Here is a 23,848-nt window from a genome sequence, read left to right on the forward strand (position 1 = left end):
AGGCAATCACCAAATGAGGACTATCATACACCATAGTCTACCTATTTTACATGATCTTTATATATGGAATCTAGCAGGGGTGAAGGTAAACAGGAAAGAATATCAAGTGCGCTGTCTAATTTATTTCTTGTTTATAAGTTTTGCATAGCTCTCCATGGTCTCTTCCATAGGATCACAAAAACCTTGGTTTAAATTTTTTTCTGCTTCTAGATGAGTGATGTTATTACTCCGCACTTAGAATTTTTCAATGGCTCACTGGGTTTTTATCTTTCAAATACATTACCTAGAACCTGTACCTAAACGAGTGTATTTTAAGGTTTAAATTACAGTTGAACACGTTTGGAGTTAAAGAAATACAGTTTAATATGTAGAGATTCTATATGTTGTACAGTTTTTAATCTTGAGACATAGACACAGAAATTACTTTGAAAAATATAAGAGATGAGATTATTCCCACTTAAATTGGTTCCTTACAAAGCATATGCAAATATAAAGGTGCCCACCAAGAAAATATCTAGAAAGCAACACTTTATTGATTAATAAAAGTAGAATTAAAAATATTGACCCTTTAGTTTAGAAAAATTGATTTGATCCAAACACAAGTCATGGAGATAATAATAATGGAATTATTTTTAAAATCTTAAAACACTAGAATAATTGGCTTTAATTTAGGAATCATAAAAGCACTAGTTTGACTAGTAAGTAATGAACTTATGACATTTTTATCTGAGCCATTATTCCAATGACTTTTGAGCACACTGAAAATATAAATAAGTTTAAGAAGGTTAGATGGTTAGTGAATGGTTCTATGGGATTTTCCCATAACCTTATTAATTTATATTTATAGTCAAAACCAGAAGATTATTCAAATGTGAATATCTTAATCAACTGGTAGCAACATATTCTAACGTCAAAATCAATTTTTGATCAGTGAAGCTTTCATTGGTAAAGTTAAATTTAATGACCACAATGTCACAGATATATAATGAGATAATTAACTAAGGAAACTCAAAACACATACATATAAGCAAAATCTTGTTCAGCAAAATAACTCTTTGGGGTGCGCTCGTGCCCGTGTACGTGTGTGTGTCTATACTTACTCAAACGTACGTCTGTGCCTTATATCCAGTTCCACTTTATTCCCACTCCCCTGCTAGTAACAGATGACACTTTCCTTGGCTTGCTACCATTTTTCCTGCCAGTGAATTCAAAGGAATATATGCACATTTTTGGTAGCTGAGAATATACCCTTGGCAACGTAGTTATGAATAATCCACAAGACATGTATTCACAATTCAAAGTTAATGTTACATTTTTAAAACTGCTTTTTTTTAGAGTTTAGCAAAAATAGAAATAATTTCCTAACTGTGAAGAAAAAGTTTTTATTTATTTTCTCTATAGCTATCCTTTGATTTTCATGAAATATTGTGTTGAAATAGACAATTTAATTTTATGGATTTCACAGTTATGGGTAGTCTTTCTAAATCTTTGATTTAATGTGATCATGCAACAGAGACAATATGCGAAAATACCAGATATGTTAGTCTCTAGTTAAAACACTTGATTTCGGAATTGCTCTGATTTCCTTTCCTGGGTTGTCCGTCAATGTACCAAATTGTCAGTTGTACTGAACAATATTTTTTCAAGTGGCAAAGTTAAGTTTAAATGGGAAACAAACCTTTTTGAATTGAACATATACATTCTCAGTCTAAACACTGAATTAATGCACCTTTTGTTATATGATTTCCTTTCTAACGTCAACATTTTAAGAAGTGAAATGCCCTGGAGACGCTTGGGAAAATGGAATCATAGACCATGATAAAACCCAAATCATCTTCGACTGTCACATCTCCCATCACTACAACTTCCAAATTCTGCCTTTACTTAGCATTAGCATTCACTTCCCAAACAATTTACCCAAGTGAGGGATGATTAAACCTGTTTATGTACTAAGGGGAAGGAACTGGTTTGAAGCAGGAGGCCCTGATACAGATGCAGGGATAATTGATGGAGAAAGATCCCCTAGGACAGAGGCAAGGATGGTTTCCAGAGTCTACTGGATGAATCTTCCCGCAGAGGAGTGTCTTTTTTCCCTCTGACATAGGAAGGAGGTCCACGTGGGTTTGGATTGATGAGAGACATGATGTTGAGGGAATTTACACCTGATAGCCTCTGTTTTCTCTGCAAAATCTGAAACAGGGAAAGTTTTAAATACAGGAGTGAGATAGGGAAGGAGTATGTCTGACTGCACAGATATGCCGGATAACAAGCTCATTAAGAGGCTGGTTGGTTGAGTAAATAAAAAAGGAACATACAAAGGTGATATTGCACAGTGCACTTTCAATAACCTACAGCTGATTTTATGAGGAAATTCTTATTCTTCCTGTGAGGATTATGAAATAATTTATGAGGAACAGATTCTCTGAATGTTCCTAAACATTGTGTATTTTTCATAAAAACTTATGAATGACTAATTCTCCCTCTAATGTGCACTCTCGTGCTTTCTTTAATGTTACAGAATATGACTTAAGATGCTGATTGTCTGAAATGTCACACATTGAAAATAGGCTAGTAATTGGTAAGGTATAATGGAATACAGAGCTTGTTAACATGAAATGATAGAGTAAGCTAGCATTATAAAAAGTATAACTTAAAATATACTAAAATTAAAAGTGTTTTTGAAAGAATTAGAAAAATGCTTAATATTTTTTTTTATTTAAAAATAGACATAAATAGAGTTATAACTGTGTATCTTTGTGCTCTTTTCCACCATCCCAAAATTGTGCCTTGTTCTACATTAAGTGAAAAGGATTCCAATGCTAACTTTGTGGTTGAAAAACTGCCAAATCCGAGAACTGCCATATTTTCACTTTGTATGTAAATTTCCCCATTCATCTTCCTAAATATCATATTCTCCACCCCCCCCCCCCCAACCCCCAGTATCGTAGGTTATCAACAGCTGGCCACATCTTTTGTTCCTTTTCTGGTACACCCTAGGTGCTACAATTGATCTTGGCATCCCCTAGTTTGTAAACCAGTTTTTGTGTAGGTCAATTGGCCACATTTCATAAGAGGAAGAATGGAGTAAAACATGTTTCTTTGTGATGCTGTTCAATTATTTCCTTTGCAAATCTGCTTACCGAAGTTTTGCAGATGCAGAAGTCAAATAACGTGCCTGTTTGTTGGGGAACCGCACTGCATTTTAACTTCTTCTGGCAGCTACATCTCCAGCCTTCTAAATGAGATTGATGTGATAGATTTTCAGGTATTTGAAGAAACAGATGCTTGTAACAGCAAAGGTTCTTTTTTTAAAGGAAAAGTCAGAATCTTACTGCATATGTTTAATGTTCTTCAAAAGAGAACAAGAGAGAAGAAAAGACCTATTGTGTACTTCCAACCAATAATTTTCGTTTTCCTCGATGTACAAAACATCAGCATATTTCTGCACAGCAAAGGGATCCTTTGCAGACTACGACAGTTTTAATTGGTCGTTTAAGTTTAAATGGTTACATTATTATGTTAATTGAATAGTTTTTTCTTTTTTTAGGGTCCTCTGGGGCCTCCAGGACAAAAGGTAGAGTATAAACAGTACTGGGGAAGTAATTATGTTCACATTGCCTAATGGCTAGCATGAGAGGTGAATAGAATTAGCTACTGTAAGCCATGCCGAAGCAATCTGGTTTGTGCATTTTGCTTTCTAAAAATACAATTATATAATGTGAGCCATTAGATTTCTAATCAACTCCATTATAGAAAATCCAATATATCCAGAGTAAATTCTTTTTAAGCTGTCTGCCCCGATTTTGTAGGTTATTGAACTTTTAATTAAAATAGTGGTAAAGCATTGTGCCAAAACTTAGAATTTGAAGGGTCAAATGACATTGCAGATTGAATGCATCGTCTTGCTCAAATATATTATTACCAAATGACCTTAGCACTGACCAGAACAAAAGATTTACTTGTTTGGTGACTGTATTCGATTGGCCCACTAGTGTTTTCCTTTGCTTAGGTGACTTCCTGATTGTCATTTCTCAGTCATCAGAATTCACCATTACATTCTGATGGAAAGGGTCTAGTGCTTCTAAAATAACATCAGTACTACAGTAGTAAATATATCAATAGCAGGTAGATGGCCCACTACCAACAAAATATCGCTAAATCTCCATTCCCTGTTACAACTCCCACCTCACAATGGGGGGAACGGGGATATTTAACCTGCAGAAAACTAAAGAAAACAATTGTGTTACAACAGGTGGAAAAGTGATTATTCTTTATCTTTGGAATCCATCAAAGATAGAGACTTCTTATCCCCCAAGTGCTGGGCATGTGGCATCTGTTGAAACATAATCCTACAAACCAAGTAAAAGCCAATGAGTTGTGAGACAACTTGTGTATAAGAACACTTTGTCCTGCGCAATAATGTCTCTATTAAGCATGGTGTGAAATTGTAAAGCTACCCTAATCCACATGCAACCAGGATAAAATTACTGCCTGAGGCTTCAGGAAGTCTTTTAATGACCCACTCGATATAATTACCAAAAGCACTAAGGAACTTGCTATCTCAATTTGTTTTGCAAATAATAACTATACATATTTTTTCATGACTATGTTTTTAATAGACTTTCTCTCAGAGCAGTTTCAGGTTTATATTTACTCTTTTTTAAAAAAAAAAAAAACTTTTCCCATTATTACTAAAGAAATTTAATATTGTACATCAACTTAGAAAAATCTAGTGTGAGACAAAGAATAAACACATTTTATTTAAAAATGGTTTCTCCAGAGCCTGAAAGGGAAATGACATCACTATTTTAAAACACTTGTTGGGGCGCCTGAGTGGCTTAGTTGATTAAGCATCCAAATTTTGGTTTTGGCTCAGGTCACGATCTCATGGTTCGTGGGATTGAGCCCCACATCGGGCTTTGAGCTGACAGTGCAGAACCTGCTTGAGATTCTCTCCCTCTCTGTCTGCCCCTCCCTGTGCATGCACTCTCTCTCAAAATAAATAAACTTTAAAAATAAAGTAAAAAATAAAAATAAAAACATTTGTTAATGTTTCTATATCCAGGTAAATGTCATAGATTTTTTCAGGTGACATTAGGTTTCTTATCCTCAGTTCATCCCACCTGTGTCCAACCATTCATAATCACCCATACACATGTGCATCCATGTCCCAGTGGGCATGCACATACACACACTTAACAATATTTGATGTACTGTTGTGTTATTCCTACTCCCTGTTTAACATTTGTAACACCTTTTCTAGTATTTAGGCGACATATTCACACTCACATGGCTTAAATGTACTCCCTGAAAGTCCGGGAGAAAATGCTTCAAATACAACAAACTTGAGTTTACAGTATGGATCTCCTTTTTGACTAATTATGGAACAAGTGATTATTATTTTAATTACCTTTTGTGTTATGGTATTTAAACTCATGAAATTCAAGAGTTACTGTTACTGCTAGGTTTTTCCAGATGGAACTAAACCAATCTGTTTCTTAAAAGCACCCAAGTTTAGAGCCAGATGTCCTTCTGATCACTGTAGATCTCAATTTGTGATGTGAATTTCTTTAAAATCATATTAGGGTTAAGTGGATATTTGGAAACATGGTTAAATTTAACTGCATACTTTCTGGGAATGCTTGATAGTCTGCTTACATTATATATTTGAATACAGTGGATAAGATCTGAAAAACTTAGCCTCCCACACATGTTTTAGCAAGGTAAAGTTATGGCTGACATAACTAATAGAATATAAATTTAGACTTGAAATATTTTGTGATTACATCTACTTAATTCAATCATGTCTCTTCTTAGGGTTCTGTTGGAATGCCTGGAATTCCAGGGGTAAATGGTCAAAAGGTAAGTTCTATAGAATATTTTTGATGATTTTAGGGGGATTCAAATCACAGAATTATTCTAGTCGGTAATGTTAGTAAAAAGTTTACATACTTATAAAAACATGACATATGCTTTTGAAATATGGGGACGTTATGGTGCAAAAGATCAAACTAATTTAATTTCTAATGATACAGTAAATAGAAACTCTTAGAAAATTTTCCATTTTGATAAGTTTTGTAGGAGATACAACTATGTCTCTCTTATAAATATACATGGAATAGGAAAAACTTTTTGTTTAACATTAATTGTGATAAAATATGCCCAGGTTATTCTTGTCATGACAAAAGTAACATGTATTATTTCCTTCATTAACAAAAGTTATTCTTACAGAAGGAGCCTATTGGAATATTCTGAATCTTGGAGCAACCTCTTTTTACTGTTAAGAAAAATTAGGATTTAAATAGATTGGCCAAGCTCTGGTAGTACACTTTTATTGTTCTGTTAATAATGAGGGGAAAATAAAATAAGAAAACCCTGCAACTCTACATAGACGTGTGTGTGTGTGTGTGTGTGTGTGTGTGTGTGTGTGTGTATCTATGCCTGCAACATACTTACCGGTTGGACAGAGAGCATCTAGCATCATCCCACAGGTGGGTCTGCTATTCCCTGCTCCCCAACAGTTCTGACTGGCTTTTCAAATCTAAAATCTCTACAGAGACCAGGAAAGCCATAATGGCGGCTAACAAAGCCAGTCTACCAGGAGCCAGGGAGCTGAACTAGGGACTTTCTTGCCTCCCTCAGAGTTTTTGGACTGGCCCTGTGAAATCTTATGACCCATAAGCTGTGTTCAACAGAGAATTTTAAATCCATGCACTCTGGATTAAATTCTGAAAACATAGTGAGCCCAATGCTTACAGACAGAATAGTCCTATTAGTGACCTTTCCCATTTTGTCCATCTTTTCTTCTCTAATAAGACATTAACAATCACTATTTAAAACCTATTGAGTGGCTAGCAAAAGGCATGAGTCTGCCACGTAGAGGCCACATGAATTTTGGCCAAGTCCTTGAATTCTTTGGCCTCAGTTTCCTCATCTATAAAAGGGAGACAATAACAGTTTCTACCTGTTAGGGTCAATATGAGGATTAAATGGTAAGTAGACATGAAACCCTTATGACAGTGTTTGATTTTATAATTAAACTTTTCCTTCATTTTATTTTAACGAAATCCTGGAAATTTGACTGACCTGTGTCTTAAAAGAGGCTTGCTGCTTCCAGAATTACTCAATTCCTAGTGAAATTAATGTCCTCAACCAAAGCTTATGGTATCCTTTAGTCCACAGCCAAGCACTGTGCAGCTATCAGCACTGAACTGCCCAGGTCACTGCTCTATTTTCCACTTAATAAAATGTATGTCTGTTTGCTTCACAAATCCTGGTGAAGAGCAAAGATTAATTTTCTATTTAGAACATTGCAGATCATGGAAGGAAACATAAAAATTTGAAAGTATATTCACTCTCAGATGGATTTTAAAATTACTTAAGATAATATTTACAGAGGACAAAATATAGATATAACAGAAATGTATTTTAAATTGTAAAAAACAAAGCTTATACACCTAATGTTTTGCTTTCTTTTCTCTGCTTTTCTTTTTTTTCAACTTTGAGGCAATCATGAAAATTTATAGAAACCTTTAACCTGAAACAAAACAACTTTAAAACTGTCACATATATGTTTATGAAGACCACGTATTCTTTATTTTTGCAGAGGAAATATGCAATTTCCTTAGCAAGAGAAAGGAATGTGACATTTTCTTGTCCTAGTCACCAAGTTTAAATTATATTTCAAGGAAATAGACAGTTAATATTTGCAGTTTTATGTCTTGTTATACATCTTTGTGGCATTTTAAAGTGTTTTCTAGAAGGCCTAGGGAAGTTAAATAATTTCACACTTTTATTAAGGTATTAGCAAAATGTAGCTTAAGATTGTTTTTTCTTACTCCATGGGATTTAACCTAAAACTTTGTGAATGAAATTTCTGTTAATGCTAGTCATTATCTAATATTTGCTATATCATCTTTAGGAAAATAAAGTGCAAAAACTATGAGTCCCTTTCATTGAAATAGCAAATCATTGAGACAGTAAAAAAAAAAGCTGGAAATAGAGTAGTAATTCTCTACTTAAGCATATGAATTGTGTTTTGGATCTCTATAATTTGTTTTTCTAAGAAAAGAGCTTACAATGATATAATTTTTTAAAGCACCTAAATGTTCTCAAACTGTCTTAAGAAAATATTTTTTCCTACATCACAATTTCACTTTTCCAAAGAAGTACTTTTGTTGCTCAGAAAATAGTTTTCAGATGATTAATGAAGATCTGATTTCTAAGCCATCAGAAATACAACAAATAACAACTATAAGATAGAAAGATTTTTTCCTTATAAAAAAGAAAGAAAAGTAAACTGTTTTAAGAATATATTTTGTTTGTTTTCCATCCATTCAGATTGACAAAACTGGTGATTGGCTTTGGCCAATAAACTTGGTAGTGAGTTTTTTGGTTTTTTTTACACTATTTTCCTTCAAATATTGGCACTGTAACTGCTAATCTAAATATTTCCTATTTTTGTAATGTCTTCCAGTTATTCAGATTGTATTAGGAGAAAGGACTTACATAAGCAGGAACATGGCATTAAACCCTAATCTAGCTCTTTCTGGCATCACAATCCACAAAGGGCTCCCAAGTATCCTTCTGTGAAATGTGTGGTAGGAAAAAGTGTGGACTCTGCAGTCAGAGAGAGAATGCTTCAGATCCTCATCTTCATTTGGACAAGTTACATAATGTTTCTAAAGCTTGGGTGTAAAATGTAAACACAGACCTTGCAGTATTAACCAGATAATGTCCCTAAAGTGAACGTGATGTTATAGATGCTCACTGCATGTTATCAAGTATCTATAGTAGCAGTAGCAGTAGTAGGAGTAGGATTGTGCTATAAGAATTTCAGCAAATGAGTCCTAGGTTTATCCTCCAGCAGGGAGCAGAAGCCAGCTGAATCATGATAGGAAGAATATGAATATGCAAACAGACCCAGGAAGGTAAAATCTTTCTCTGTCCCCCGGCTCTCTCTCCACTCACCTGCCCAGGAGCGCTGTCCTGGCAGCAGGATGCCCTGTGTGTTCACCTCATGTGCAGCCTTTGAAAGACCCTTTTCTTATCAGGGCTCAAGGCAGTTTCATTTGTAAAATGAGAGCTGTACTAATTTGTTTCTAAGTCTCTAAGAGATAAAGTCACCCGTGTCTCATTTCCAATTCAACCAGCTTCTAGCGTTCTCTGTTCCCAATTCTGCAAGCTGTTGTTTCCATAATTTAGATTTGTTGCCAGCAGCCAAAGTAGTTGGGGCACAGTTAATACTAAGTCTCACCTAAAAACATGAAATGTTATCCTCTTCTTCTCAGCTAATCGTATTGGACACAAAAATTTTGTAATTCTCAAGAATAGATCTTGTTGGTTTAAAGGTGTAATTAACATTTTGTTTGTGGTCCAATATTCATTATCCCTGTCTCTCTGTCTCTGTCTCTCTCTCTCTCTCATACATACACACACCCACATGCATATATGAAGACATGTATATCTGAACATTTCCAAATTAAACCCTACTCCTCAGATATACTGGAGGAGTGGGAGATTTTAAAAATAATTTGGTGGTAGAACTGTCTTTTAAACTGAAGAATACTTTGACAAAATAAATTGCTGTCTATAATTTTTGTATATATATATATGTGTGTGTGTATCAGAACTTTTTAAATCTCAGCTTTTATTAGGTGTTATTATAACCCTATATTTTTTACCCTTTCCATATTTTCACATTAATTGGCACTCATAAAAACAAATCATCATAATGACAGTTTACTTGCATAACAATCAGTGCCCAGCACTGTGCAAATGCCATCAAAGAGGAGATCTAGGGACAAAGACAGAGTACTTTAAAAGTCTAATCGGTGCAGTTAACACCCTTGTCTGTTTGTTACTATGAAAATAATGATAAAGATTTTCAGGATTAAAAACCAATGGTTTTGTTTAAGCAAGCTAGAATTTTTCTCAGGCCCCAGATTCCTAGAGATTGTTTCCAAAACAAAAGACAAACATCAGAAGATCTTGTTCACGTATTTTTCAAATATTTTCTAGAATTTATTATTTTTGAAACTTCAAAACATAATATAAATAAAAAATGATGTTAGCGTATCATCTATGAATCTATCTCAGATAGCTATGTGATTTTTAAGGAACATTAAATTTTAATTAGTTTATAGTTATGGTATTTAGAGTTCCTTTTCATCTCTTATCCATGGGTCTCACAGTTCTTCACTGACATTAATCCTCACAGCATACTTCTAATGGCATTTTTATTGTAAGTATATTTAGAGAGCAGATAAATTGAAGCTCTCAGACTTCCAAAGGTCAAGTCATTTATTCAAGTCTATTAAGTGGGCTATTCGATGAACTCAGTATTTTTTATTCTTGATTCACTTACTTTAACAACTAAATACACTCTTTTGTTTGGCTGCCTTGGATCTAACATTAAATAGTCTGAATTAAATTCCTGAAGAATTTGAATATATTATGTTCTGTTTGTTTTCTGGTTGGTTAGCTTAAGATTTTTCTATCATAGAATTTACTCAGTTATCCATTATCCAATACAGTTGTGACTTTCCAATTTAGACTTTAAGAAAAGATATTCAGAGTAAATGAAATAAGTGATTTCTGATTCCAGATTAATGAATAATTCAGGGAAAGTATCTTACAGCAATTCAATCATGTTGCAGGTTAAAGTTGAGACAAATTATTTTTATTAATTTTTCTATTTCCTACAGTTAGCAATTATGTACCTTAGAATTCTAAGAACGCATGACTTTTTTCTCTAGTAATTATAACAATAGGATGCATCCTTTCTTCTTAAAGAAATATCATCATTTTCCTATTACAGGACATCCCAAGTAGTCAAATCACTTCATCCCTGAATGTGGTTCGTACATTCTCAGGCATTTTTATATATAAGCTTACTCTTAAAGAGACTTTTCATTCAATTTTACTTTTTAAGTGGAACAAACAGTGTTTCTATTCTTTATGTAATTAACTTTGAGTTCCTTTAAAGAGGAGTGATAAGTTAGTTATAAGAGGTAGTTTAATGTTGACTTGAAATAAATCAAGTGTAGTAAAGATTTTTTAAAACTACTTTCCCCCTGACTTCTTTTCGGCATGTTACTTTAGAATTTGATAATAATTATCATTCTACTAAATTCTGTTATTCCACTAAAATATTGGGAGAGGGGAGGAACAAAACGTGAGGGACGGGATTCCTAGGAAAAGGGGTGTAAGAGAAGGCAAGCTGCTCACAGGCTGTTGCAAAACAAACAATAAAGCAAACGTGTTTGAATTATGATATCATCAAGTCCACTTATTTTCCATTTTAATTGAAAAGAGTATGTTTTGTAGAAAGGATCACAAAAATGCTGATTTACTAGATCTGATTCACTTGCATACATAATCTGGGAAAGCTTTTTTTTTTTTTAAACTTCCCATAAATGTATCCACAGATTCACTTGCTGATTTTTTCAATCATCCGTTCAGCCCTTACTCCTAAGTGCCAGGCACCATCTGAGCACTGACATTAAAGCTGTCTCTGCCATCATGGAATTTGCACCCTAACTGGGGATGGGGACATTGAATGAACAGTTATACTAAAAAACGGTTACATTGCAGTATGAATGTGGTATAGTAGCATAGGGCAGCCCGGCCTAGTGCATAGGGCCAACTAATGCTTCTCTGAATAGGTAAGTGACTATAAGTGAGACCTAACAGGTGAGCGGCGTTTGGCAAGGGGAGAGAAACTACCTCTATGGTGCAGTACTTACAAATGAAATTGCAGACCACCTTGGTCTTAGAATTTGGTTTCTAAAACACTGTATGATCAACTACTGTGGGGCTTTTGTGTTCATCATGGTCTACCTTCTCTCCAAGCTTATGACCTTTAAAATATTAAATCAATGTAAGCCACAAAGCCTGTTCTTGTGTCATAAGCTCTGACCTCTAAATGATACTCTGGATTTTGGAAACTTGTATTAAGAATAAGGCTGCAATGAAATAACGTATTGTGACAATCCTAACAGGTTAGCATCTACCCAATTCCATCTATTTGATACAAGCCCACATTGTCAAATGGATAGTAACCATTTTCCAACTGTGAGATAGCATCAGTGGGATTAATTTATGAGAAATTGAATTTCTTTCAGGATTCCCTTCTCTGCCTTCTCGCCTAATGCAGACAACACAAGCGTGCAGTTTATAGTAAATACTAACATGTATTCAGCATTTACTGTCAGGCACTGTTCCTGGTGTTGTGTGCAGAATAGCTCACTTATTCCTCAAAGCAATACTATGAAGGGAGAACTAGCATTTTCTCCTCTTTATTAATGAGGAAATGGGAGCACAGAAAGGATAAATATTTTGTCCAGAGTTACCGAGGTGTTTGTGATGGAGTTCAGCATCAAAACCAGACAGTCTGATCTGACTGCACAAGACTCTGGTTCCACCATTGAGAATGAGGATCTTAAATTCAGAATATCTCAGCTCTGCCATTCAGTATTTGTATGACCTTGGGCAAGTTACCTACCTTCTCTGAACCTTAGTGTCTTCGTTTATCAAATGAAGATTATAATATTTACCTCAAAATTTAATCAGAAAAAATAAAGTAATAAATGTAACTTTTAAAAAATATGTTAAATATTTTTAAATAAAATATTAAATAAGGACAGACTATGTTCCTCTCTGTTTTAGGGGCATTAATAACTCCATGACTCAGAAGTCTCCTGGGTGTATAAGCAAATGTTAGTAAGAACTATTATTTCTTTCTACGACTCTTCAAAGGTCTTTAGAATTTTTCCAGTTGGACATAACCACTTAACATTTCTATTAATAATTAGACACATTCTCTTCCCAAGAAAAAAAGGGAATTTATCACTCAAACTATACATAGATCATTAAGAACTATGCTTTAGGAAAGAAGAAATTAGCTGGGTTTTAAAACTTTAAAAAACGGATATATTATTGAAGGCACATTATGTTGCAAGTCCTAGAATACTTAACAGAACTACTTTTGAAAAATAAAGGTGTTCCTTGGTCAGAGAACTTGAAAGTCTGGCACTGATGAGGGATTCAGCTTTGCTTTGCTCTGGCAACTAAACCTTATCACTGAGAATCCAGATTCTTTCCTGTCTTCGCCCCAGCCTTTCCTGTCTTCGCCTTTCCTGTCTTCGCCCCTGCGGCCTTCACCCTAGCGCCTGCTCTCCCCTTGGTTGCTGGGTGGCTGCTAGTCACTCCTGGGGATTCATTCTTTCCTACCAACATGCAGAGCGTGAATGAGTGTTTTCCCCCAAACATCCCACAAAACTTTGGAGTTTCTGTGTAAGTGGGCACACAGAGGTCATGGCCTCTCCCTCCTTCCCTGCCTATGAAAATGCCAGACGCTGGTTAGCTACGACCACTGCGATTTCTTTTCTAGCCGTCCCAGTTCCATGGGAAGTTGCAAGAATTGTCACTAATTGTCTAAGTTAGAAGAGATTTGTGTTAACACAAGGAAGTGGAACAGCTTTACTATATCTGATTTATCCCAGTGCTAAGAAACTCTTCCACTTCACACAACCCCCTTTATCCTATTTTGATTATTTCTTCCCCCAACAGAAGACTTTGTTCTTAATCTTTTTTGTCCCCATGAAAGTACACACGGTGAGTAATTTTATATATATGGAAAAGACAACCCTATGTGGCACCGTGCTCTCTGGCTGGTGTTTGCTCATTTTGGTACCTTTTATAAGTTATTTCAAAATGAAATGCTGGATAGTGGTTCCTTTAGACCCAGGCAAGCAGTGATTCTCATCTTGCCTGTTCTGTTCTTCCTGTGTGACCCTCCCCACAGTGTGAGGAGTCCACAGGGCCAAGGAGGCATGCCTACTCAAAGCCCAATCTCCCCACTTCTGAATCCTGTCCCAGGCACCTACGACCTAGGAATTCCTGCCCCAACTGTCCTGATTCTACTTTCAATGCCTGTATTGGTCTCTTCTCCAGGTCCATATTCCCATGAGTAACCACAAACTGGCATGTGCACACCTGAACCTGTGTGTGACCTTGGAGCAGCTATCGATAGGGAGCTGTGGGCAAAGCTTGCAGGCTGTGATATTCACACACAACCCCCCAGGCCCTTGCTGGTGAATAATAGGACTAGGGTTGAGAAAAGAAGGGATGATATTAGCCCTGTGGGGTCATCCATGTGTACTTCTGCCCAAACCTGACCTTCAAATCTTAGGGGTGTGCTCAAGGCACATGATTTTCATTTATGTAAATTTCACCCAAAATAACACAACTTAGCTGTGTTCTGTGAGCACTTAATTCTTAGCTATCTCTTTGCATCTGAATTTCTCTGTTCAAATTGTATTTTGTACACTTATGTCTACATTAGCAGTACGAAAACTAAAAAGTCTTCACTAGCAGACTTATTTCTGAAATAGTCCATACCATAATATTATTGATACAATTGCCATGTTTACTTATTTTACAGTTTTAGACATTTGTATTTATTTATTTTTTAAATAAAGTTTATTTACTTATTTTGAGAGAGAGAGAGAGAGAACACAAACAGAGGAGGGGCAGAGAGAGAGAGGGAGAGAGAGAATCCCAAGCAGGCTCCACACTGTCAGCACAGAGCCCGACGTGGGGCTCCATGCCCAGAACCCTGAGATCATGACCTGAGCCGAAATCAAGAGTCAGATGCTTAATGGACTAAGCCACCCAGGTTCCCCATAGACATCTGTACTGTTTTTAAAAAGCATAATGGATGTTTGGTTACTAGGTTTAGTTTAGTTATGACTTTAATCACTTTAAGACCCATTTCAGGAAATTTTCTGAAATAGAATGTTTTTATTAAGCTGCTAGCTGATAGACCTGTCAACTTTCTACTCATTAGTATTCGTATTACCAATGTGGACAAGACAGATTCTAATTTTAGGAAGTGATTTAGCTGATTAGATACACAAGACAGAGCCCTCTACAGGACATATAACCAAACCCACCCAGATTTTCTGGGTGTTCTTTGACCAAGTTATAAAGCTTCCTCTGCCTTTACGCAAGAAGGAGGAAAAGAATTAGAGATTGAGCATGCAAGCAGAAGCCTTTTAGAAACTTCTAAATCATTTTACATTAGAGAGAGTGAAGCTGAATGCACAGGGTGGTCTAGGAAGGAGGAAAGGAAGGAGGAAGGTGAGATGGAAAGGGGAGATGAAGAAGCCAGCCAGATGAGGAAAACCACCTGCTCTGTGATGTGACACCTTCCCAGGAACACCAGATATTCAATCCTGAACTCACAAAAGGCCTGGGGAGAGTAGGGTTCTGGAGGGAACTGGTGAGGAAAACTGACTAAATCCATCTGAACTGGTCTGGGGCAAAACAGAGATGAACCCCAGCAGAAGGGTCATGGGGAGCATATCACGACTTCCTTCACCTGTGAAATCGGGCCTGGAGCCAAGTTTAATCAGGCGTCTGTGGAATAAGGAATCACCAGGTGACATCTGTAGTCCAACAACAACAACAAATAATAATAATAATAATAATAATAATATGTGGGTATCATGATTTCAAGAAAATTTTCTTTTTTTAATTTTTTAACCTTTATTTATTTTTGAGACAGAGGGAGACAGAGCATGAATGGGGGAGGGTCAGAGAGAGGGAGACACAGAATCTGAAACAGGCTCCAGGCTCTGAGCTGTCAGCACAGAGCCCGACGTGAGGCTTGAACTCACGGACTACGAGATCACGACCTGAGCCGAAGTCGGACGCTTAACCGACTGAGCCACCCAGGCGCCCCAAGAAAATTTTCTAAGTAAATGAGGTACCTCGTTTACCTGAGGTAAATGACCACACATACAAGCTCCGAAAGAATCTCGTGCGAACTTTGGACGACATGATAATTCATGGAACCAGCACTGCACCAGCTACTGCTCACCCTCCATTTGAGGCACAGGGGTGCACGAAGGAGCAGATAGAAGAATATATGGAAATACATAGAAGGGCCAGTCTCTATACCCACAGGCAGAACTGTGGCAGCCTTTGGTGCTCTAGGCACCTTTCCTCTGACAGAGTACTGGAAGAGCTCAGGAGCATGAGCCCCTTGGAAGCCATGAAAGTTCTGCTCATTCAAGGCATTCTGCCCCTCACAGGACTCCTTCCCCCAATGCACCCCACCCTTCACTTACCCCAAGCTGTTCCTTTGCTCTTCAGTTCTGATGTTTCAGACTAACCTATGTGACTGGAGAGGTCACTGTTGGGTTAACATCTCTCCCATCTTTTTCCTGGGTCCCCTTCTCTTTTCCCACCATTGCCTGCCTTGCTGTAGCTGAGACAAAGAGCCATCTCTTGCCACCATGCTTACAAGTTTTTCCAGTTTCCTAGAAGAGAAGTCTTGCTGTCTCACTCTCTCCCCAGGCCTATAAGCTGCACATCTTAATGTGGACTTAATGCGTTTACTTCTCCTGTATTCATTCCTTTCTCCAACATATATGTACTGAACAATTATTGTGTTTAAGGTACCATTTCCAGGCAGTGTCGAAAAGGGAATGAACAAAATAGAACAAGTTCATATTTTAGGGTGGTGAGGGGGTGGGGCGGGAAATAGGGTCACCAAATAGTATGCAGGATGCCCAGTTAAATTTGACTTTCAGATAAACAACCCCTAATTTCTAATATGACTATGTCCCGTTCAGTGTTTGGAATATGCGTAACTTGAAAATTGTGGTGTTTATCTGAAATTGAAATTTGAGTAGACGTCCTGTATTTTCTTTCTGAAACGCGGCATTCCTAGTAGGGGAGACAGATTTGAAACCTAACGAGTATACCTGGTGTGATAATTACTGCAACAAAGAGAATAAAGTCAGACAGTGGGCCTAGGAAGCGGTGGTGCCATGGTGTTGAGGTATCCAGGCAACCCCTGTGATGGGAGACATTTGAGCCGAGGCTGCAGGAGGTGACAGGTGTACAGAATGACACGACTTTTCTAGAACATTAAAAACATTTAAAGATCGGGGCTAGAACTTTTATGCTATAGTATCGTGCTGTAAAATGCTATGTTTCTATAAATTTCAAAATCTGTAGGTCATTTTGTATCCACCTTCGCCCAAGTTTGTGTTCATACTCATTTGTCATTAGGAAACTAGAGTAGAAAACTCAACTAGAGTAAACTAGAGAGAAAAAATAGGAGTGGAGAAGGGTGCCTGGGTGGCTCAGTCGGGTAAGCGTCTGACTTCAGCTCAGGTCATGATCTCGCAGTTTGTGAGTTTGAGCCCCACGTCGGGCTCTGTGCTGACAGCTCAGAGCCTGCAGCCTGCTTCAGATTCTGTCTCCCTCTCTCTCTGCTCCTCCCCTGCTCATGCTCTGTCTAAAAAATAAATAAAAACATTTTTAAAAAATTAAAAAAAAATAGGAGTGGAGAGCAGAAACCCCATTTTCTTGACTTTTCCCCAAACGGTATATCTAAATTTATCTATTTTGAAAGAAAGAGAGAGAGCACAAGCAGGGGAGGGCAGAGAGACTGAGAGACAGAACCCAAAGTTGCTCCGCACCATCAGTGCTGAGCCCGATGTGGGGCTCAAACTCCTGAACCATGACATCATGACCTGAGCTGAGATCAAGAGTTGGACCCTTATTAATGGATTGCGCCACCCAGGCACCCCTTCCCCAAACAGTTGTATCTAAAAGTCCCTGTTGGGTGTCTCACTACTTTCAAAGAATCCTCCTCTACTGAGTGCTATGTACCCAATTGCTGCCAAAGCCATTGAGACTCTGAAGCCTTATATAAGGGACAGCCACTTTGCACCATGACTGCCTGCAGAAGGAGACTAAATGTCTGTTCTGCTCACTCCTCAAGCCTTTGAGATCTTTCTATGCACTGTGACAGTCAAGAAAAAAGGTCCAGTACACTTCAGTGTTTCATATGGGTTATCAGTGACCATTAGTCTTTATTTTACTGCTTGTGCACACCAACACTCAAACCTCAGAAGTAGGAGAACGGCCTTAAGACTGATGCTATGTTCGCAGCATAAGGAGAGTCAGTGATATTATATCACTGTGACTGTTGTATGCTGACAGATCGTAGCTACACTTATGTGAGCATAGCATGACCTATAGAGAAGTTGAATGACTATGTTGTACATCTGAAACTAATATGATGTTGTGTGTTGACTGTATTCAAATAAAAAAGTTAAAAAATAAATAAAAAAAAATAAACCTGAGGAAGAGCTAAAAATCCCAGAGGGGGGAAAAAAAAAAAAGACCAATGCCATGTTCTGATCAGAATAATTCTTTCCACCCATTACTGGTCCACATTCCTTGTAGTTATTTTCCTCTTCTGTTTGGATGAGTTCTTTTTGAAAATGCAGTACTTAAACAAAATCAGTTTTGACAAGTGAATGTAAAATTATATTATGCTGAAAATTTTAAGCTACAGCTCATTGTAAATTCCCATTGCCAGAATAGAAAGCAATTGCCATCAGGTAAGCAATATTATCACTAAATGACCTACTTCCCTTTAACACTCAGTCTCGTAAGACAACTGCATTCCTTTCTTTCAGTATTCTTTCGAGTTGACCCTGATTAGCAGCACCTGAAATAATCGTAGGAGTCTTGAGTGATGTCTTACATTAGGGTTATAAAGAGCATTGGTTTGAGAGAGAGTGAGAGAGAGAAGGGAAGGAAGAAAGAAAGAAAAAGTAGCAAGGCAGCTTTCATAAAAGTTTTATAAAACTTTCATAAAAGTTGAACCCAACTTTTACCTCAAATACACATGTTGTCATTTGGGAGTAATACATTGGGAATAGCTTTAGAATTTAAAATATAATAGAGAAAACTTTATCATTCTACCTGAAGTTAAGATGTTAGCTTCTGGTTTTTGTTATTACTCTCTTTGGAATGTCCTTCAGTATTTGTGAAATGCATTCAGAAATAGAGAGATACAGGGGTGCCTAGGTGGCTCAGTCGGTTAAGTGTCTGACTTCAGCTCCAGTCATGATCTCACGGTTTGCGGGCTCGAGCCTCACATCCAGCTCTTTGCTTACAGCTCAGACATATTTATAGAGGTGTTTGTTTTAGTTTATCTTTAATAGCGAAAATTAGAAACAACCTAAGTATTCAACTATTTGGGACAGATCAAACATATGATCGCACCTGACTTTGATGGATGATAAACTGTTCATAAGACAATCATGAATACTATGTGAAAACAAATATGTGGTATTAAATAATAAAAAAATAAGAACATCAAACCACGTAATAAGCTTACAAATGCTTGAAAATATGTAAGCATAAATAAAAAAGACTGGAAGGAAACAGGACAAAATGAAAACAATTTTGATAGAATTGGGTGCATAGGGTGATGGAATTATAGGTGCATTATTATTTTAACAATATATAAAATTTTTAAAAAGAGATCAAGTTTTAGTCCCTCAGTGTTCATATGCTAAGGAGGATGTTAAGCAGATACCTAAGCAACGTCTCTCTTCCTTGCTTCAAAAATCTCAGCTTGTGTTTTGTTCAGTTCCAGGGGCTTAACTACTTTTTTTTATTATTATTCTGGCTACCATGGTTATTCTTTGAAAGGCTAAACAAAGTTCATATTGTTTCCTGGCAGCTTCTCTTATTTGCATTAAACCATGAGTTATGATATTAGTGCATCCTGTTGTCAATTCTTTGAAGAAAGCAGACTTGATAACTCATCTTCTGTTACATAGTAAATGATAGTCCTCTTTCAGGGTGTATTTTATTTCCAAGTTCTTACTCTTTGCCACGTACAAATAACCAGTCAAGATTTTCCTATAATGGTCATTGCTCTTCTGTCAACATTTTTGCCATTTATCCAAGGAAAGTGCAAGAGTTACAATTATACTGTAACTTTATATACAAAGCAGAAGTTCTTCCAGGAAGTTATGACTTTAGTAAAATATTTTTTGCTCTTCTAAAAGGATAAATAGGATTCCTATTATTAGTTTATCTGGGAGGTTTACACAACTCATCTTTATAGAAGTTATAGTTAAGTCAGGTTTCTATACATTCTGTAAGATCATTTATAACTGAGGAATATAAACCGATGATCATGAGGATAGAAATACTCCTTTGCATCCTCTCCCAATTTCTAAATACTTTCATTCATTCAGGAATGCATCGTATTAAGAGCACAACCTCTTAAGCTAGATCATGAGAGTTCAAATCTTGGCTGCAGTCGTGTAAATCTAGAAGTTACTTAACCTCTCTGTGCCTTAGTTTCTTCATCTGTTTCATAGAGATAAGGTAGTACTTACCTCATAGAAATTTGTGAGAATAAGTTGATAAATGTAAAATTCCTGGCACTTAAAATGGTACTACTATTACTAATGTACATGTTTGTGAAGCTGAGAGCACAAATACAAAAATGGCACAAATTCTGCTCTCCAGGTGCCATAGAAAACTCACTTAAAAATCAACTAAGTCTGCAGGGAACCTAAAACTGCTCTAAAAATAGTGTTGTTGTTGTTGTTTTTAAATCAAGTAACAACTTTACTACCTTCAGTGGAAAGAAGAAAGCTATCCCATTGTTGGAGCACACAGCAAAGAGCTTTGGGAATGTTTGTAAGTGAAAATGAAATTCTAGTTGATCTTACTTTGAGCCTCATGGAAGCATTGAGAGCCAGAGTATCTTACCTTCGCTTCTGGGCACTTTATGGACTTGTCCTCTTTAAAAAGCAGTTGCTGGTTCAGAGCCCATGAAACTGGTAGACAACCTCTTCTTTCTTTTTCTTTTTTTTATTTAAAAAAATTTCTTTTAAGTTTATTTGTTTATTTGGAGAGAGGAAGAGAATCCCAAGCAGGCTTCGCACTGTCAGCTGACAGCGTGGAGCCTGATGCAGGGCTTGAACTCACAAACTGCCAAGATCATAACCTGAGCCAAAGTCAAATGCTCAACCAACTGAGCCATCCAGGCACCCCTACAACCTCTTCTTTCTAAAAGGGAAAACTTTTCTGACCTAGTAACCACCATCTTTTTCCCAAATGCCTATTTATTACTCAATATGACAGTGAGAACCACAGTTCTAAATGTTTTATTCTAATTATTTTTTACAGTGAAATTGAGAAACCAAAATCATTTTTACTTTTCACTCTGTGTCAAATGTGTCTAATTTTGCAGGTGTTCAAAGATGTGTGTGTGCATTCAGCTTTAGACTGATTAAGTCTCATAATAATTTCATTTTTATGTTTCTGAGCTGATGAACCACTTAAAAGTTCTCCATCAGGAGAGATTATGTTTTCATATATCTTTAACTCATTCCACAAATGTTTATTTATTGCCTACAAGGTACCCAACATCATGCTAGATACTCATTTCCGTTGGTAAGTTGCTTCAGCTTTCTTAATGAAGAAAAGACTGAACCAAGGAAATTAACCTGTTTTATTCTTGGTCCTGAGCACAGAGAATTTTGGACCAAATGAGCTAACTTGTATTTACATTAGTAGTCACTTTTTTTTCTCCCTACTTCTAGAGCACTGCTGGATAGCTATATCCTTTACTGATCTATATAATGTATGGATTTTGTCTATTTTATTTAATAGTATCTATTTTTTATTATGAGGGTGAGCCTGGGTTGCCTGGAACAGTAGGACAAAACGGAATACCAGGGCCAAAGGTTAGTACAAATAAAACCAAGCAGAATCATTTGAGACATGAGTTTTCATTCAACTGTAAACTGGAACTTTTTTTTTTTTTAATATCCCACTGATTTTACTTGGATGGAATATTTGTCAATAGTAAAATATGCTGCAGTATAGAACTTTGTGACTAGCGACTAAATTATGTTTGTGACTCTCATTACCATTAAAAATGCAGAAAAACAAATAGAATAAGATTGTCAGAATCTTTATTCTGAGATACTTCAATAACATGAGAAGAAGCCCGTGTTTCAAATATGCCTGTTGTCATTTTGCTATTTAGTGAGCATATTAAAATGTGGGCCATGTCCATACTGCCTAAAGTGTGCATAATATTTACAAGGCTTACTAAAGATGATTTCACAGTGACACTGTGGCCTTTCTTCAATATTTGGTCACCTCCAACACTTACACAACATAACCAGTTAATCAAACGAAAAGTAGAATAAAGATGTGGCATGTGTGAGGGTTTTTTGAGATCTTTATTTTTTTTAAGTAATCTCTACACCCGACATGGGGCTCAAACTCAACAATCCTGAGATCAAGAGTCACACGCTCCACTGACTGAGCCAGCCAGGCACCCCACGATGTGACATGTTTGAAATTTTAAAATGGATGTAGTCTGAATTACTAAATGGGGAAAAAATGTAATGAGGATTTTTGGGGGTTGAAAATTTTCTTTGTGTTTTGAAGAACAAATGAATCTGTTAAATATAAAACGATTGGTGACAGTTCAGTTTAAACCAAACAGGCAGACAAATCCCAAATCCTTTGATGAGTGAGCATCCCTTGAAGTACATAACTAATGTCTAATCCCGTCAGCTGTGCTGGTGTGTATCCGTACCCACAGATGCCTGTCAGCTGATTTTACAGATCACATTGCTATTGACAGGCGCCTAGGACAGACCTAAAATTTATAGACCTGTCCTTTGTCTTGCAGCAAATATTCCTTCTGGGACTACAGCCATTCTCCTGTCTTCTCCCCTTTCTTGCTTCATGCTAAAAAGCCAAATGATAAGAGTTAATGCTTAATGCACGTTCTCAGTACTGTTCTTCTGTTGCCTAGCAACCATCAGGATGGATGTTGAGCAGTGAAAGGTGGCCAGAAATCTGGAAAGCCAAAGGGTCAGGCTGAGTCCCAGCAAATGAGAAGAGTCTTGCCTCTAAATTGATTTCGAGTGGCTTTTAGTTTAGAAAATACACAATAATCACCTGAAACCATTTTTTAATGCAGTTTTATCTGATGGCAAAATTTACTGATGCTTTTTTCATAAGAGGAATATTATCATAATGTGTATGATTTATTTTAGAATTTTCCCACTCCATCACCTATGCCTTCCTGGGTAAAGTAAAAATAAGGATTCTCTTCAAAGCACAATTTAGCATTTTAGTCCTCATACTGTCCAGGAAATAATTTTGAATAAAGACATTCTCCTGAACTCACTTCAACTCTGCTCCATTCTAGTATTTTTCCTGAAGGTACCAACTCCTCCTAAAATACTCCTGATTTGGATCATGCTAGTTACCAGCAGGTTAAAGGGAGTTCATGACACCGTGAGGAGGTCCAAGTTTAGGACTGTGTTTATGATCATGTTTGAAGAAGATAGATTGGGGAACTACACAGACCCTAGACCCCTGCAATAATCCAGACACTGGGGGCTCCTTTGAACAGAAGACCACGAAAGGATGTGTTGGCTCCCCTTATTGATTCTGAGTTTGGGCAGGTTAAAACTTGAAAACGCAGAAGCCGCTCAAGACATTAAATTGCCACCACACTGGTCTTAATGCCCCCAAAGCTGGCTTCTGGAAGATAATCTTAAATATCTTTCTTTAGTCCTTTAAAAACAAAGAATTAAGATTACATTTGATATTGATATCCATGCCCAATTCTTCAAGAAACTCATCTTACTATTTGTTTTCTTTTTTTTTTTTTTCAATGTTTATTTATTTTTGGGACAGAGAGAGACAGAGCATGAACGGGGGGGGGGGGGGCAGAGAGAGAGGGAGACACAGAATCGGAAACAGGCTCCAGGCTCTGAGCCATCAGCCCAGAGCCTGACGCGGGGCTCGAACTCATGGACCGCGAGATCGTGACCTGGCTGAAGTCGGACGCTTAACCGACTGCGCCACCCAGGCGCCCCACTATTTGTTTTCAATACAGCAATTCTATATTGCCAAAATAGAAAATGTCACATATAATTTGCTTAGTATATTCAATATCTCAATTTGTTTGGTGTTG

At 36.9% G+C, this 23,848-nt stretch overlaps 1 protein-coding gene across 18 annotated transcripts in view; it reads left to right on the forward strand.

The window, feature by feature from the left end:
- The window catches only part of COL25A1 (collagen type XXV alpha 1 chain), a 468,462-nt gene that overhangs the window by 361,062 nt on the left and 83,552 nt on the right, over positions 1 to 23,848 (forward strand). For all 18 annotated transcript variants that reach the window (XM_045470776.1, XM_045470716.1, XM_045470732.1 and 15 more), the window contains 3 exons: positions 3,548 to 3,574; positions 5,818 to 5,862; positions 21,534 to 21,587. In XM_045470776.1, the coding sequence (XP_045326732.1) occupies positions 3,548 to 3,574; positions 5,818 to 5,862; positions 21,534 to 21,587 (126 nt within the window). The remainder of the gene's footprint in view (positions 1 to 3,547; positions 3,575 to 5,817; positions 5,863 to 21,533; positions 21,588 to 23,848) is intronic.

This window comes from Leopardus geoffroyi, chromosome B1 (assembly GCF_018350155.1).
Source record: "Leopardus geoffroyi isolate Oge1 chromosome B1, O.geoffroyi_Oge1_pat1.0, whole genome shotgun sequence".
Lineage (NCBI taxonomy): Eukaryota > Metazoa > Chordata > Mammalia > Carnivora > Felidae > Leopardus > Leopardus geoffroyi.